This window comes from Macaca fascicularis, chromosome 14, assembly GCF_037993035.2.
Source record: "Macaca fascicularis isolate 582-1 chromosome 14, T2T-MFA8v1.1".
Taxonomy (NCBI): Eukaryota; Metazoa; Chordata; class Mammalia; order Primates; family Cercopithecidae; genus Macaca; species Macaca fascicularis.
In genome coordinates, this window is record NC_088388.1 from 5566813 (window position 1) to 5584792 (window position 17980).

At 57.8% G+C, this 17980-nt stretch overlaps 1 protein-coding gene across 50 annotated transcripts in view; it reads right to left on the minus strand.

The window, feature by feature from the left end:
• Nucleotides 1–2724: 2724 nt before the first annotated feature.
• The window catches only part of TPCN2 (two pore segment channel 2), a 38815-nt gene continuing 23559 nt past the window's right edge, over nt 2725–17980 (minus strand). For 6 of the 50 annotated variants that reach the window (XR_012422952.1, XR_012422935.1, XR_012422930.1 and 3 more), the window contains 14 exons: nt 17840–17940; nt 17170–17251; nt 16878–16964; nt 11769–11888; nt 11577–11636; nt 11351–11479; nt 8912–9011; nt 7031–7102; nt 5765–5841; nt 5301–5382; nt 5123–5205; nt 4463–4544; nt 3932–4026; nt 2725–3279 (listed from right to left, as the gene is read on the minus strand). Coding sequence is in view for 18 of the 50 variants with exons in the window: in XM_074012975.1 (XP_073869076.1) it covers nt 3528–3819; nt 3932–4026; nt 4463–4544; nt 5123–5205; nt 5301–5382; nt 5765–5841; nt 7031–7102; nt 8912–9011; nt 10420–10469; nt 11351–11479; nt 11577–11636; nt 11769–11888; nt 16878–16964; nt 17170–17251; nt 17840–17940 (1512 nt within the window). In the remaining 32 variants the exon portion in view is untranslated. Of the gene's footprint in view, nt 3820–3931; nt 4027–4462; nt 4545–5122; nt 5206–5300; nt 5493–5764; nt 5842–6191; nt 6423–7030; nt 7103–8911; nt 9012–10419; nt 10470–11350; nt 11480–11576; nt 11637–11768; nt 11889–16509; nt 16580–16877; nt 16965–17169; nt 17252–17839; nt 17941–17980 lie in introns of those variants that run through there. The other 44 variants (XR_012422953.1, XR_012422937.1, XR_012422933.1 and 41 more) reach the window with 29 other exon arrangements.

Genomic DNA, 17980 nt, shown 5'->3' on the forward strand with positions numbered 1-17980 from the left:
AGCCGAGATCGCGCCACTGCACTCCAGCCTGGGCGACAGAGCGAGACTCCGCCTCAAAAAAAAAAAAAAAAAAATGAATATAACTGAATTCTTGAATATAATTTACAAGCGTACTGCTAGTATCTAGAAAAGCAATTGATTCCAGTATATAATCTCATGGCAGGCCAGGTGCGGTGACTCACACCTGTAATCTAAGCACTTTGGGAGGCCAAGGTGGGAGGATCACTTGAGCCTAGGAATTCAAGAATAGCCCGGGCAACACAGAAATACCCCATCTCTACAAGAAATGAAAAAATTAGCCAGACCTGGTGGCATGTGCCTGTAGTTACAGCTACTCAGGAGGCCGAGGTAGGAGGACTGCTTGAGCCCACGAGTTGGAGGCTGCAGTGAGCCATGATCACACCACTGCACTCCAGCCCCGGTAACAGAGCAAGACCCTAAAATAAATACATGAATAGGTAATAAAGTAAAAACTTTTTAAATCTCATAGAAAACAACTGTGCTGAATTCTTACTATTCTTAATAATTTTGGCTTTTGTATGTAGACATATTTGAGAAGAAAGCATTACATTTCTTCTACTGCTATTTCTATGTACTTGCATATTTATTGCATCTTAATGAGCCAGGACCCTCAGCAGCATGTAGATTTTGCTGTTCCTGATTGTAAAGGCCCTGACAGTGACAACTTCCATTTGGAAAGCTGTTTGTCGGAGGTTTTGGCAGAAGGGCGTCCACACAAGAGGGGCACACAGTGTGGGAGTCAAAGCCCCAGTCAGATGAGCAGGGCCTGTCTGTGGGGAGTGGGTGGCAGTGATGGGAGGCTGGTGACATGCAGGGAAACTGACCCAATAATAGATTGAATAAGGAGAATAAGAACCATTTCCAGAAAGGGCCTTAGAACTATGGAAAGAGAGAAAGCTGGAACATAACCTGTGGTGCTGGGCTGAAATCAGAGGTACTGGTGTCATTCTCAGCTGTTAATAGATGAGAGAAATGGAAGTACATGCACATATCCTCTAGCTCTGTCCACTAAGAGCTCCCGTGCGCAGCAATCCGCAACAGCCAGGAGCACCCCTCGCACCCACAGCCTGATTCCTGGATGCTGCTCTCCATTCAAAGGAACAGGGCTCCTCAGAGCCGGGGCTCGCTCCAGTCAATGAAAGGGAAAGGGGCAGCCAGGTATAAGACAAGGCTGGAACATCTTTTTGCACCAGAAAGTGAAGAAACAGCTAAAGAACTGTAGGTACATAACAAAGAAACACAAAAGGCAGAGGAAGGAGCTCTCACAGGTCAAACTCTCCGATGAGCCGGAGAGTAAACATCGTAACAGACCACAGCCCTGAATACAAGCAGGGGCCAGGTCCACACAGGTGGGAGCAAGGAAGAAAGGAAAAAGTAAAGGCAGTTTGACGGGGATGGGATACTGGCATCGCTTCACACTACCTCCCCACTCATTCATTACAAAGGGTCGTTACTGGGCAGTGGAGAAGCTGACCGGGGCCACCTTCACCAGGCAACAAGAGAGAACACCAGCAGGAGGCTAACTGCATTCGGGCAGCCCCTGCCAGGAGGCAGCGTCCCTCCTGTGACACTCCTAGACGAAACGCAGACCCAGAACCTACCACGAGGAAACCTCACATGAACAACCTGGGAGCCACGGGCTTATCTCCAGAAGTGCCAAGGTCGTACAAGCCCAGGGAGACGGAGCCACCGTCCAGGCGGATTAAGTCACCATGACCACAAAGCCACGTGCGACTCACTCCTGACGCGAATGCGGGTTGGACACCGTCCCAAAGCACAGAGGGTGCAGGGCCAGAACGGCAACCACTCGAGTGATTCAGAAGGAAGCTTCTCTTGACTTGCAACTTTTCCCCAAGTTTGTGGTGGTTTCCATATCGTTATTGTTATTATTCGACATGAGTAAAAAGGAACTCATGACCTTCTCCTCGGACTTGCTCCTCTCCCCAGTCTCAATACCAACCACGCTGTTGTTCGCGTCACCCCCTCCCCAGCCACCCCACAGGGGCTATGGCGTGGGCTCAGCACCTCTAAAGGAAAAGCAGATGAAAGAACTTGTGCCTCCCAGGGGAAAACGCACAGTGCACAGGCAACCCTGGCAGGGCCCATCCCTTCCTGGTCCTGCTGAGCTCGGGCACGGACCGGGCACCAGGCTCCATGTGCAGTGTGACAGGGAGTGGTGTCCCCCGAGTTGTTTCTGGAAGTTGCTGGGTCCACCTTGCCTTAAAAATAGTCAACCAAATCCCATCCCACCACTAGATGGCACCCAAACCTCAGCAGAAAGGGGGCGTGGGTTGGCCCCTGAGGTGAGAAAACCATTGGTCAGTCTGGACCTGGAGAGCTTCAAGTGGCAACAAGGCTTTCCACACACTGCTCACTTGCCCCACCTCCCCACTCCAGGCCCCCTGCCACACACCTGAGGACACAGGAAACAAGGTCACCATTGGCTTATACATGCCCTTGAGCAAAACAGAAAAGGTGCCCCTCATGGCAGGTAGACGGCGCCCCCCACCCCCAGGATACGCCTCACAGCCACGTGCCCTTGTGCAGTGCACAACCCAAGCAGCTTTACTCAACAACCCCACTCCGGAGAAGCAGGACTAGAATTGTGCTGAAGTTAAGAATGACAATCCCATTCTTCGCAAGACTTACTGATGAAAATAACTGGCAATCAGACCCCTAAAGAAACACACGCAGACACACTCATGCAAGCCACGAAATAATAAAACACGGTCAAGGTTCTCTCCATGTCAAACCACCAGCATCCCCACCAGAATGCCCCGGAAGTCTGCCAGTTAACCTGTGCGGGCCCTGGTCAGGCCTGTGGTCCCTAACGGCCACCAGCAGCAAAGGCACCCGAAGCTGCAGGGGACAGGGGAGGCCGCTGCTTCTCGCTTTTTTGTCTGTAAGGTCCCTGTGGAGTGGGCGAGGGAATTCTCACTGAAGCAGCTATAAAAGAAAGCGGAGCGCGTGGCGCCTCCCGGAAGCACCAGCAGCTGTTCTGTGGATGGCTGTTGGGCCGCACGCGAAGGACTTGATTCCTGTCTCCAGCTTAGTGGTCTATCAGAGGAAAGGTCTCTTCCTGCTCGGCTGGCCATAGCATGGCCGCCTCTTCCATGATGGGCACCTGTGTAGGCCAGCCTCTCTCTCCTGCCGCCCTGGCTGGGACGGCAGCCCGGATGTCACCTGCACAGCTGCAGGTGCGGGTGCTGGTTCAGCCTCTCCATGAGCTCATCCTCCCTGGGCTCCTCCAGAATATCCCTGTGGAATTGAGGAAAGATGCACACAGGGGCCTCTAAAGGAGGGACACCCCGGTCTGCTCACAAGAACAAAGGAGCAGAGCTTAGCAACACATGCAAAGTGAGTGTCACAGGGACACAGAGACACGGGGACTCAGATGAGCCTCAGGATGGATGCGGGCCCTAGAAATATCTACACAGTATTCTCAAAAGCCCAGGGGGCACATCTTCCCACTGGCTGGCAGGACCGCAGGGCTTGGCTGCAGCGACTCAGCAGCCCCTCGTAGAAGGCACAGCCCCACAGCAGGCTGCTTCTGGGTGGTCACCTTTCCGGACTAGTAGAGGAACCATCTCAAAGCTGCCAGGAGAAGAGATGGGTGCGGTTTCCTCAGGTCCCCTGTTTACATCCAACAGAATCCAACGGACCCTGAAGGATGGTGCCTTAAATATGCCCAAGCAGGACAGGACAAAGGATATGACCCCAGTGGCAGGAAGAGGAAGCCTCCCGATTCCAGCTCTGAGCTTCTCCCATGTAGCACAGGGCCAAAGCCAGATAACCGGGCTGAGAGGGAGGAGGGCCATCAGGGCCTGCCGGCCACCTTGGCCCCTCCACCCCCCAGCTCTTGGCTTCACACCCCAGGGGGCCACACAGAAGGCCTTCCCCACTCACACACCTGAATGGGAGCTCCACAGTCATCTGGTAGGTGGCCTCCGCGGTCCCAGCAAGTGGCTGCAGGTGGCTCTGGGGGTCCCACTTGTGAAGGAAGTTCTGGCAAGCAGGAGGGAGTGGCCAGTGAGTGTGGGCCCCGAGTGAAAGCAGCCTTGCCCCATCCCCAGCCCCTCCAGGGTCAGCCACAGGGCACCCACTGAGGGGGCTGAGCCGTTCACCCTGGACACCCAGGCACAGGCCTCAGGAGGCTGCTGGCTCCTCCTGGAGCCGACGTCCAAGTCCCTCCTTCAGCCCGACCTGGCGGCCTGAGAATTCCCACAGCCCAGATGTCAGGAGCGTCCCCCAAGGCCCCAGCAGCCAGGGGAGGCAGCACTGAGCCCCACAGGAAGGGCTCAGCCTCACTCAGGACCCGCCTAACCCAGCACAACTCTCCCATCAAAGTTCCAGGCAGGCCTGGCCAGTGGCCTCAGGCCCATCGAGAGTGAATTAGAAACAAATGACCACGGAGAACAGCCTGGGTGGGGATCTCTGATACCTCCAGAATCAGGGCCAGAAACAGGTTGACCCAGATGACAGACGACACCAGCCACCACAATACAAAATAGATCTTGGACCACCTGTGGAGGACAGAGGCCCACCCCGTGAACCATGATGAGCAAAGCAAGAGCACTCGATACAGACACCGCTGCTGTGTGGTCAGGATGGCTCCTAGGCATCCGGTCCACGCACACCATGATACAGAGCGCGCTACTATTTCCACCTCAAAACAACCCAGCCGAGGCCTAGAAATGTGCAACAAGCTGCCGAGGTAGCTCAGCCAGCAGGAGGCAGTGCTGGGATTAAAACCCAGGACCATCGCTGGGGCCAGTCTGAGCTCAAGCTCAGAGCTGAACTATCTCGTTCATTCAGCCTTCCCAGGGCTCCCCCACCCCCGTGGACTTCCTCAGAAGCCCCAAACACACCAATGGCCTCCACGAGGTGTAAACCCAGAGTCACTGGCCACCATCCTGAGAGTCACGATGTGGCTATGCAGGGGGCAGGGGCAAGGCCAGCCAGGATGCCACTCTGGCTGACTTCCCTGTCAAGGCCCGAGTCCCTGTCGCACCCACGCTCCGGGCATCTAGTGCAGAGTGCCCGGATGCAAGGGAACCCCCAGGCTGCACGGAGAATCACCGCCGCCCAGACGGGGACTCACGGGCCCGAGTAGCGCCGATAGGCATCCAGGAGCACCTGCCAGTTGTTCACCACCATCAAGTTCCACAGAGTGACCAGGGCAGCCTGCAGGGGCAGAGATCAGCAGTCCAGGAGGGCCCAGGAGGTGGGGAGGGGAGGAGCCCAGGGAGAAGGGCACTAGGGCAGGGCACAGGGCTCACCGCAAAGTCATCGAAGTTGTTGGCCCAGTACTCCAGCTGCTCGAAGCTCCCACAGGGCGCCGAGCCATTGGCAGAGGCCAGGCTGGGGGGTCACAACACACCTGGGTCAGGGGCGGGGGCTCCAGATTCTGAGGCCTGACACCTTACAGCCCCTCCTCTGCTGGTGTGCTCAGCCTGGCCTGAAGGTCCAAACTGGGGTACAGAGGGTCAGGGGGCAGGGAGAGTAATGCTCTGAGCAGGCCATGAGAAATGTGTTTAGCAGACTCCAGGCAAGGGCTCCTAGCAGAGGCACGGAGCAGAGGTGGAAATCGGAGATCAGGAAAAGAGGGTGGAGGGAGGAGATGAAGGAACTGGGAGAACAGCCTCCCCTCCTGAGACGCTGAGCCCACCAAGGCCACCGCCAAGGCCTCCCACCCACGCTGGCACCCGAGACACTCCCCATGGCACCTCAGACCCCACCTCACCTGCTGTTTCCAGGGGGAGCCACGACGACACCTCGAAACAAGTTGATCCCAATGACGGCAAATTCGTAGTAGACCACCTGGGGGCCAGGAGCCAGGGACTGGTCAGCCCCACCCATGGGCGCACCTGCCCCCACCCCTCCCCGCCCTCAGACAGAACCACAAAGCCAGGCTGACGCCTGTGAGGCCAGGACCCTCTGCCCAGAGCTGGGATTCCAGCCTGGCTGCTACTTCGAAACACATGCAGCTGGCCTCCCCCAGGGCTGCCAGGTCCACAGACACAGTGGGGCTCAGGCAGGGGTGGTCACGGAGCTCCTACAGGAATACAGGTACCCTGGCAGTCACAGTTAGGGGACAGGCTGCCGGCCCACCCCAGGCCTATCCCTAACATGCATCAGTAGAGAGCGGAGGGGTACACGCCTGGGCTAACCTGGTCCCCTTTCTGGGCCTCAGTTTCCTCTGCTATGCAAGTTAGGGGGCTGGGCAGACAGCACCTGAGGCAAGATTTTCTTCCCGGCGTCTATTTCCAGAGGCACGAGGCACAGCTGGGGTCCAGCTCAGAGCACCCCGTGGCCCCAGAGACACCTTCTCACACCAGTGGTCTCTATGTCAACGTGGTCAGAATAAAATGACAAAACTGCCTGAAGTGCGGCCGGGCTTCCTGCAGAGGGCGCCTCCTGTCACTCCACACGAAGCAGCTCTGGGGCCTGCCTGGTCACGGGCCCCTCTCCTGCCCAAGCCCGGCCACCAGGCAGAGCAGACGGGCTCCTCAGCTGGAAGGCTGGCCAAGGGGAGGGGCCGGGGCATCCCACAGTTCTTGCTCAGCAAATGTGGCTGCAAGTCCCTGAAACCCCTCTAAGAAAGGAACCTCGACCAAGTCCTCATCCTAGGGCTTGTGTGGGCTTTGGGGTCCTGGAGGCAAAGCCCTGTGCCTCTTAAATTTCTGTCATTAGTTTCTCAACGAGATCCACAACCCAGAAAACACGAGAGACTCAAAAGTTACCAAAACCCTCTGTGGCATGGGCGGGAAGCATGCCCACGCAGCGCCACCAGCCACACCGCCCTGAGCGCCCTGCTCTGCGAAGAACGGGATGCCTCTGGCTTCTCACCCCGACCCTGTACTCCCCTGGCCTCGGGAACCTGCTGCCGTCCAAACCCAAGAAACTTCCTGCCGACAGAGCAGTGAGCTGGCCCGGCACTGCCTTCCGCCAGCCTCCCAGCCTCCCGCTCCAGTGCATATCCCACCGCCAGCAGCAGCCTGGGACTCACCACCAGGATCCCGCCAAACGCACGCATGTTCTGCACCAGGCCCACGACGGTACTGGCCACCACGGCCATCGGCTGAGGACAGGAAGAGAGCCAGCCCTTACTCCTCCTGGCCCCGCAGGGAGGACACCATCCCGGCCTACCACCCTGACCCTGACGGAAAGGCAAGATGGGGCAGGCCAATGACCACCAACCCACACACACCTGGACCCACAGCCACCCCACACGCCTCTACACACCCACACAGCCTGTCAGGCCCCCACATCCACCCATACACACCCTCGCACCCCAACACCCACATCTACCCACACGCACTCACACACGCTTGCATCGCCCACCCGCACGCACTCACTCACCCACTCCTGCATCCCAACACCTCCAGCCCAGCCTCATTCAAGCACTGACTTCAAGTCCCTGTGGGAAGCCCTTCTCTGCCTCCCAACCCACTGCGGGTGGGTCAGCTACTCTGTGGCCTGGAGGTGCCAAAGCAATGCAGAGGTAGAGGGGGCAGGACCACCCGCAGGAACTGAGTCTGAGGAGGGGCCTCTGAGAACCAGCAGGGAGGCCCCAGCTCCAAAGAGCCGCTCCTCCTCATCACAGGGTAGCCGGGAGAAAGGCTTTCACATCAGCCGCATCAACCCACCTGAGGAATCCAAATTACACAACACAGCTAAACGCCACAGTGGAGACCAGTCAGCATGGATGTGTGCACACGGGCGTGTCATCGTGAGCATGCATATACTCACGTGAGAGGCCCTGGGAAACTGCAACTTCAAGCAAAACGGCGTGATTCCAGGGCCTGCTGTGCGTCATTTCCCTTAAAGTCACAGTTTCCAAGAACCTGTGGGTGGCACTGAGGCCTTACTGTGGATGTGTGCACACACGATCATGCATCTTATACAGGCACAGGTTCACATGGATATCTGCATGCGATTATCTGTGCACACAGTGATGCGAGGGTGTGTGTATATATGAATGTACGTGTGCATGTGCATGATATGTATTGTACGATGTGTATTGTGACTGTGTATGATCATGTGTGCCTGCGATTGTGTGTGCATGCGTGTGCATGGTCACGTGTGGTTGTGTGTGAGATTATGCACGGCTGTATTCTATATGTGTATGATTGTGTGTACCTGTATGGTTGTAATTATGTGTGAACACGTGTGCGTGTGTGTGTATGTATGAAGGTCCCAGCACAGCAGCCCCCTAGGAAGGCTCAGGATCCCTGAGCTGCCTTCAAGTGGGACATACTGCCAGGTGGGACAGGTGCACAGCTCAGAGGAAGGATGAATGGGGACAGAGGAGGGACCTGGACACTCGGAAGAGGGGTCTTAGGACATGAAGCCAGGAGCAGCGAGGCCCAGAACCCCCACCTCTGCCTGCCCGCACTTTCAAAGTGCCCACTGCTCCCAACCGGTGCATTAAGAGAAACCAGTGCTCAGAGATGATCATGAGCCACCTGCACCCACATTAAGGAATCCTGGAAAGGAGCTCTCTGGCCAGAGATACCGCTGCCCTCATTACTAGCACCCTGGGAGCCACGGCAAAGACCTTTCTGGAAACCTCAGAGACCTGGGGGAGCGCTGGTGTCCAGGGCTCCAATCCCAAGGAGCTCCTGCGACTGGCCAAAGCACTGCGCCCTCCACACCCTTGCCCGCCTTGCTCTCCCCACCCAGAAATGCAGGGCTGGGCTATCCTGCTTCTAATGACCCTACCCCAGCATCACAAGAACACGGCAGAGAGCTGAGGGTGCAGTCAGGGAACCCAGAGTGACGGGCATAGTCCTCGGGCCCTTCCTGCCCCAAGGTCACCCACCCTGGAGCAACGCAGCAGCGGGAACCAGGAGGGCGGGGCGAGCGCGGGGTTGGGGCCGGCACGCACCTTCATGCTGGGGATGATTCGCAGGAAGCGGAACACGATGAGCATGTTCAGCATGCGGGTCATGTCCCACAGCGACAGCAAGCCCAGCATCTCCGGCCTCCTGGGGAGAGACACGGGGGGCGAGTTTGGAGGGGCCCAGGAGCCCCACGGGGAGGAGACAAGGAGACGCCTGGGCTCCTGGACAGAGGCGCAGGGAGGGCAACGGCACAGACGAGAGTGCACCCCACAGCCAACCCCGAGCAGAAAAGCCTCCGCCGGGCAGTGAGAGGGCGGGGCCTGGGTCACTCACTGCTCTGCTTCCATCTGCAGCCCCGGAGCGACCCCCATTCCCCCAACACCTTCCCACCCGGTCCTCACAGGAAGGCTGCAGCCCTCCTTCTATACAGACCCTCCGTCCACACGGGAGGGCACGGAGGCTCCAGACACTGAACTTGCTCCAGCTCAGGCCCCAGCAGAACTGGGTGAGCCAAGTCTCCTGCCTTGGTTTCCTGCGCTTGGCGGGTCTCGGTCTTTCCATGCTTTCATTTCTATTGAAACTCAAACCCATTCTCATCCAGAGTGTCAGCCCCCCAAGGTAATGACTTAGACCAAAGTGCAGCTGGCATGCTCAGTGCACGTGACAGACGAAGCCACGCCAGCCCCATGGCGCAGCACGGTGGCACTGCCTGCCTTCCTGGGGGGCTTCCCAGGGAGGTGACGGAACAGCAGGCCTCTGCTGTTCACCGTGCCCACCCCCTCCAAGCGATTCCCAGCTGCTCCCTAGGCAGGGGGGTGGATAACAAAGCACACACAGACCCAAGGAGCCTGGCCTAACCACAGGGCCGAGGCTGGCACACTGGGCCCTGTGCCCCACCCTTCCTGTCTCATCACGGGCACACCGGAGCCACACTGCCAGGGCAGAGCAGCCCGGCTGATGGCCAGGGCAGAGTCCCTGCCCAGGTTGTCTGTTCATGGCCAGAACCCTGGCAGTGAGGAATCAGCACACTGCATCAGAGTTCAGTGAGCCCCGGGCCCCTGGCTCCACTATTTTAAGGGGGCTAAAGTGACATCTAGAGTGGGAGGTGATGACTCAAGGTCACTCTGTGAGTTGGGGGCTCTCCCAAGGACCTTCCCACCAGCAGAGGGGCTCGGCCCAACCCCAGTGATCACAGGCCCCCTGAGACCTGAGCCAGGGGCATCTCCACTGCCAACCCCCAGCATGTGTGCTGGGAGGGGGAGCCCACTGCCACTGTGGAGGGCATCTCCGAGGGGGAACAACGGCTTCCCTCCACAGCCTGCAAGCGCCAGCTTCTGGAGAGAGGACGCCCAGAGCGACGGCAGGGCCCTGCCCCGACACAGCCTCTGCTGAGGGATCAGCCCACCCATTCCACCATCATGGGGTCTGCCCTAGAGTCAGAGCAGACCCGGCGGGCAGGCCTGGCTCCCTGGACACCACTGAGACCCTCCCAGGGGTGCTAGGTGGTGGTGTTGTTTGCTGTAGCCGCCCTCGGTTCTGCCCAGTCACATACCAGCCTGGGCGTGGCAATCGGTACACAGCCAGAGTTGAGATCTCCAAAACCTTTAATTACAAAAGAAAAGAAGGCTTCGCTACAGCAACACTAATCTGGGCAGCCCTTAAAGGAAATATAAAGCTCATCTCTAACACATTCTCCCCAAAAGGGGCTTTTGGGGAGAAACCAGAGCTTGGTCCTGGACCCCGTGGGTTGGCTGCAGATGTCGGGACTCCCTTCAGCTGGAAAGAAACCCTGGCCTCAGGAATCGGGGGACTCAGGAATCAGGGGACTCAGGAATCAGGGGACTCAGGAATCGGGGGACTCAGGAATCGGGGGACTCAGGAATCGGGGGACTGCACAGATTGGGGGCGGGGATGGCAGAAAACTACTGAGTCAAGGACAGACCGCAGGGCCCTTCTCAAGCTTCTCTTCACCCGCGTGCCGAGGGGCCTGCCAGCTACAGCAAACGTCACTCTGATGTGGCCGCCTGTGACACACACCCCGAGGGTGACATGCCCTCACTCCCACGGGGTCTGGGGAAAGGAAGTGTAAGCATTTCCCGAGAACACCCTGGTGCCTGAGAGCCCCCGGCCCCTCGCTCCACCATGCTGAGGTCACACCGTCTATCAGTGACATTAAAGGCTGTGCCCCGGGCTGGAGTCGCTGGCCAGGGCTACGGGTCCTTCAGGGCCTCCCCTCGGGGTCAGGAGTGGCAGCCTGTCCCCCGTGACACTCAAACACAGTAGAAACCCAGCCTCCTAAAGCCCACCGGCTACCCACTGAGCAACTCGGCTGGAAGGGAAGCCAGCCCTCACCACTGAGAACAGAAGCCCACCTTCCCACAGCCTCTGGTCCTCAGGGGAGGCCTGAGATGGGCCAGCACAGAGCCCAGGTGGCGCTCACCCACCCGCCCAGGAGAGGCCGGCCTCGGACGCGCCTATTTTACCAGCAAGACAATGGTGAGGAGCCCATCAAACACGTTGCTGGGATAGGACAGGTACCCTCGCAGGCCCAGGGCAAAGACCTTGAGCAGCATCTCCAACAGGTAGTACACAATGAAGACACAGTTGAGAATCTAAAGGGGCAGAAGAGGCACCCAGCATTGGGCCCCAGGGCTGGCAGCCCTGCCCAGCCTCGCCCTGGCCCTGACAGGTGGGCAGCTCAGAACTTACCCCCAAGACAAAGTCATCACGCTCAACAGGCAGCACATCTGCATCCAGCACCAGGAACACCTGCAAAGCCAGAGCAGAGGGCTCGCCGGCTGGCCCAGCACAGCGGTGGGCGAGGCAGGCGGGGCAGGCTCCCGTGCAAGGTGGGTGGGAACAGGCACTTCCAGGCCAGCTCTGAGGCAAATCCGCACTCACGCAAATGGACACCAGGTTTGCCAGGGCGATGAGGTTCCCCAGGTAGTCAAAGTAGTAGTGGCCAAAGACGAACTGGGCACTCTGCAGAAACGGGGACTGGTACTCGGGCCTCGGCGGGTGCTGGGTAAGGAACACACGCGCTCAGAAGCACAGTCTAGCAGCCGTGGCTGTTGCAGCCCAAAAACGCTCATGCCCTCTTATTCTGGGATTAGATTTTTTCCTACCTCATCTCCCATCCTATCTATCCAGTCACAGGAAATAATCCCAGACACAGAAATCGCTTTATACATTGAGGTGTTCATCTCAGTGGTCTTTGTAACACCCAAAGAGAAATAGAAGCAACTGAAATGTCCACTGAGGCTGTAAGGAAATCATGCTGTGATATTCGAGTCACCTTAAATGTATGCAAAGTGTCACCCTGATATTTAAAAACAAAAAAGCTGTGTGAAAAAACACACGTAAGTGATATGCTCAGAGCTACAGAAACTTAGCACAGAACCGACTCCTGTATGGTGGGCCGGCAGCGGCAGAAGGCAGTGAGGGGCAGGCGGGCAGCCACTGCCACTGTCAGGATCCTCGCGAGACCCAGCACTTCCCACGCTCAGCAGCCTCCTTAAGACACGTCCATGTGTGCACGAGGTCGACAACGGGAACGGCCTAAATGTTTCTCAGCAAGGGGACCTGCACCTGCCGTCCCACACGGGGCCACTGACCACCGGCGGCTATTTCATGATAATTTCGATGCAACGAAATTCAACACTCAGTTATTCAGTGGCAACAGCCACGTGTCAAGTACTCCACAGCCGCATGTGACACGTCGCTACAGCTCATCCCCCCAAAAAATCCATATGAAAATGGAGAGGGCGAGAAGACACGGCTGCATGAACAGGCAGGCTGCGGAGTGAAAATCGCGATGCTTCACGTATACGTCAAAGAAGAACAAAGCAACTGTTTCCTCAGGTGCCTACAAATGCCTGAAATTACACGGGGAAAAGTCTGGAAGGAAAACACCAAAATAGCCAGTTGAATAGAGTGGCTACTCTTGAGTGAGATCCAAACTGGCGGTGCCAGTGATCAGTGAACTTCCTCTCGGCTCCCGATATCCTCCTCGACACGCACTCTGCCACAACGGCAGGGTCCCTTTCAGCGTCTCGTCCGCAGTGAGAGGGAGGTGAGGCTTTCTCAGCGGAGGGGCTGGGGGGACATGGCAGGAGGGCAAGTGAGGGACACCGCAGGAGGGCAAGTGGGGGGACACCACAGGAGGGCAGGAGGGCAAGTGGAGGGACACCGCAGGAGGGCAGGAGGGCAAGTGGAGGGACACGGCAGGAGGGCAGGCCTCCCCTGTGGTTTCCGGATGCTGCAGGGTGGATCGGGGTGTGGTGTGAAGCACATGTGGACGCTCTCTGTCCCAGACACACAGTCCCCGGGCGACCTACAGCCGCAGCCTGACCTCCTGAAAATTTCTCAGCTTCCCCCAGTCCTCAGGGTGGAAACCAGTGCCCAAACGCCACCTGCCCGCACTGGCACACAATTCCCTCGGCAGGACAATGCCACCGCCTGCTCACAGCCTGAGCCTGCTGCACCCGGGAGGGTCGCCTCCTGCTTACCCGATGACCACAGACCAACCGGAGCCCAGGGAGACCAGTGAACGTCTCTGCATTCCTGTGGATGAACCCACACCTTCTCTCAAGAGGTCTGAACCCCGGCTTTGGAGGGTCCCCATCCAGGTCCATCCTCTCTCACGCACTCCCCTCGGCCCGAGGACACCACACGGTTTCCTTACATCTTACAGTTACTCTTTTATCGTAGTTGCCACTTCCATATACGACACTTTCTGTTTAACCCAGACTGACCGTGGCCAAGAGAGATTTTAGCATTATCTGTATGTTTAAATTGTTACAGGGAGCAGGTGGTGTTCACACGTTAGCTGTGTAACTGAGAAGTAACTGATATGACTAAAGTGGTTGTCTCTGGGTAGAAAGCCAGTGAGGTGGATTTTCCCACTTTCCTCTGTTGTCTATAATGAATGACGACTACATTTTTTTTTTTTTGAGGCGGAGTCTTCACTCTGTCGCCCAGGCTGGAGTGCAGTGGCACCATCTCGGCTCACTGCAAGCTCCGCCTCCCAGGTTCGCGCCATTCTCCTGCCTCAGCCTCCCGAGTAGCTGGGACTACAGGCGCCCGCCACCGCGCCCGGCTAATTTTTTGTATTTTAGTAGAGACGGGGTTTCACCGTGTTAGCCAGGATGGTCTCGATCTCCTGACCTCGTGATCCGCCCGCCTCGGCCTCCCAAAGTGCAGGGATTACAGGCGTGAGCCACCGCGCCCGGCCGACAACTACATTTTTAACCCCAAAAGCTTCCTATATGAAGAGGAGACTTCTTTCAGCAGCAGGCAGGGCACCTTCTCTGGAGCTCGCCAGCAAGCACCAAACTACTGCCTGGCCACGGCCAGACTGACGCCCAGGCGGTGACCCCACACAGGAGGGCTCTCGAAAAGGCTGGAGCTCCCATGACGTCAGCCTGCCAAGAAAGCACCTCTGTGCTTCCAAACCCACAGGCTGCCCCAAATCTCAGCAATCCCAGAAGCATCCACCTCCCAAAATGGAAGCTCAGCCAGCCCTTCGCATCAGCGGGCACTGCATCTGCAGACTGAACTCACTGCAGATCAAAACACACTCAGGGGAAACGGCGTCCATGCGGAGCGTACAGGTTTGCTTACCCGTATTCCCCAAGCTCCCGCCGCATCCCTAGGTGCTAGGTATATTCTAAGTAGTCTAGAAATGGTTTAAAGTATACAGAAGGATGTGTGTAGGTTACCTGCAAACACTACATCATCTTACATAAGAGACTTAAACATCCATGGATTTTGTATCCACATGGAGTCCTAGAGGCAATCCCTGCAGATACCGAGGGGCAATGGCCTCCCCTCTACAGTCAGCATTATTGAGGAAAGAAGGTGTCAGCAAACCAAATTAAGGATATCGCAGCTCCCAAAACCTGTGGAACCTAAGCTCCCATCTCAAAGCCCAGTGCTCGGTGCCCCGGGAAGAGCATCGCTGGGACCTCAAAGGAGACGGCCAGGCTGGGAATCTGGCCAGGCCAGCCTGGTGGGCCTTCCCCACTCCTGCGCGCACACGAGCCCGCTCTACTGGGTCACGGCCAAAGCAATCCGTCCACTCTTCCTCCACAGCATCACGGGAGGAGGAACTCCTCTCCAGGTCTCATCAAATCCTGACACTGGAAAAGGGTGGGAAAGTCAGCTCTGGACAACCAGGACTCAGCCGCACCCTAGGGAACAGCAACAACGGTTCAGGGAGAGCCCAGATGGCCCAGAGCACACCAGGAGCAAAGCCTGAGAAACGACAACCACCTTTCCAGAACCTTTAGGATGACTGGCTTTTCCCAGCCTGCGTCTGCCTGCCCCCGCAAGGGGCCGGATCACAGCAAACTAGCCTATGACAGTCGCTAAGAGCTGCTTCCTGAGCCCCAAACATCTCTGGCCCTAGGACAAGCGCCATTATCTAGAACACTGCTTCTTAATTTTCTGTCATCTGAGGACCATCTCCACAGTTTCTGGGAAATCTGCACTCAAACCTGGGAAACCTGCACTCAAAATTTATTTCATATCTTCAAGACAACCTTAAGTTGATACCACATTGCCCAGCCTTGTCCCAAACAGAGGTTTGATGGCGTGAATACTTAAAGTGCCGCCTGTTGATCCTCACCACACTCATCGCCCATGCCCCAAGGAGTTGGGGGGGCCACACTGAGGAATGCAGCCCTAAAGGGGATGCCCAAAGTGACAATGGGGACGAGCACGTGCCACTCAAGCTCAGGTTGGGGCAGGGTCTGACTCCAGAGGTCTGGAAGGACCTTAGGAAAACATGTTTTTTAGAGAACCACCTCTGACAGGGGCCTGCAGCCACAGAGGCCGACAGAATCCTGAGGCAGGTGACAGCTGCTGGGGGCTGAATTTTGTCTCCCTCAGAATTCGTATCTTTAACCTCTAACCCCAGTAGCTCAGAATGTGACTTTTAAAAGGTAATTTGTTAAAACAAGGCCATTAGAATGGGCCCTCATCCAATCTGAATAGGGTCCTTTTAAGAAGAGGAGATGACACACAGAGGGATGACCACATGAGGACACAGGGAGAAGGTGATGTCTACAGGCCACGGAGAGAGGCCTCAGGTGAGGACACAGGGAGAAGGTGATGTCTACTGGCCACGGAGAGAGGCCTCAGGTGAGGACACGGGGAGAGGGTGGGATCTACAGGCCACAGAGAAAGACCTCAGGTGAGGACACGGGGAGAAGGTGATGTCTACAGGCCACAGAGAGAGGCCTCAGGTGAGGACACGGGGAGAGGGTGGCACCTACAAGCCACTGAGAGGGGCCTCAGGAGGAACCAGCCCTGTGACACCTTGGCCTCGGACTGACGGCCAGGACCGTGAGATGACAAATGCCTGCTGCTTCAGCCCCACCCCTGCCCCAGTCTGTGGTGCCGTCCCAGGAGCCTGAGCAAACGAGAAAAGTGACCCAGAACTGGCAGGCGTCTGCGACTCCGCCTCTGTGCCCCATCCCCGTTCCAGGGTCCGGCTCAGTCCTCTGAGGCTGAGCAGCTGGAACGGCAGCCCCCGTGCTGCCCCCGCACTGCCTGTGAGCGCCTGGGCTGTTTCCCAATGTCTCCGCCCCCCTGGCCCAGGCCTTCCGGACACAGAGCTTAGACGGCTGCTGAGGCCCACCTGGGAACTCTGTAAACCCGTGTCAAGGGCGAAAGACAAAGGCCTTGGAGAGGACCAGCACGCGGACCTCCTAAGAAAGGACAGACAGGAAAAGGAGAGTCTGTCATGGAAATGGAGAAAACCATTTGGAAGATTTATTTGTGTCGGGCTGGGCTCAGGCTAGTTCCTGGGGTCTGGGGAATTTCATAAAAATCTCCCCAATCTCCAAGAGCCAAAGAGATCTCCATTCCCAGTTCCCATCCTAGGAGCCAGGACCCCTGGCAGGCGAATCCCGGCGCCCATCGTTAGAGGAGCTCCCCAGGTGATCAAGGGCGGTGGAAACTGGACGGCCCCCACTATCCGCCCTGGGCGGCCGTGGCCCCACTTACCTCTTTAACCACACTTCTGTCAAGCTCGTTGAAGAGTTTCTGAAACTCGTCAGCCGAGAGCGGAACACTGCCATAGGAGCGCACCTTCTGCAGAGGAAGGAGCGCAGGTCAGCAGGGGCACCCGGGAAGGTGAACGCCCTCGGAGGTGAGTGCCCCCAGCCCCAACCCCACCCCGACGGGCTGTGAACGCTGCAGGTGACCTCAAGCCACACACGCAGTCCTGAAAAGGGGCTGCTGGCCCAAGTGACCTCCCGGGAGGAGCCCAGAGGAGGCTGGGAGCAGGGGCGGGTACCTCCATCATGGCCTGTTTGTGGGAGCTGTCCAGCTGCACCTTCTGAAGCACCTGCAGCAAGTTCTGGGGCTTCACCCCAACTCTGCAGGGAAAACCCACAGCCCAGTCAGCACGGCCAGCTCAGCCCCGCTCGGAACCCGGGCCTGAGTCCTCTAGTCCTGGCGTCTGGCTTGAGCTTTGCCGTGAAGCCACTGTGCAGCCTGAGCCACAACAAGAGCCCCTGTAAGGAGTGTCCTGCCACTGCCGCCCCCCCGAGGAGGGGCAAACTGCCTTCACCACTATGAGCAGTCAGGACCAGAACTTGCCACCGCAGTGTCCCTCAAGCTCTCTGCCCTCATTTCCAAGCAGGACGGTGGTGTGGACACCTGGCCCACGCACCTCTGGCTCTGCTGCCTAAGTCAGCACAGAAGGGGGACAAGGAGAAGCCAGGCCACTCGGCCCTTCACCAGCCCAGGGTCACTGGGGGGCACAAAGATAAAGGCATGGACTCAGGGCAAGGATGCCGGGAACCACAGAGCGCCAGGGACATGGTGGTTTCTGTGAGGTGGGTGCCAGCCAGCCTCGGCGAGGGACAGGCCGAGCACGAGAAGCCCCTAATGAACACCCGCCCCCTGCCCAGCAGCCACAGCGCCCACCCTCAGGGAGAAGAGGGCCCATGCTCAGCACTCACGCCTGAGGAAAGGCTCCTCCCTCCCCCGCCGTGGAGGACAGGACTTCAAAGGCAGCCCGGGTCCCCAGCCGCCTCCGAAACAGCGAGGTCTGGAGAGATTTCTGCAAAGAGGAAGGCTCTGAACGGCAGGATCAGCCCCCC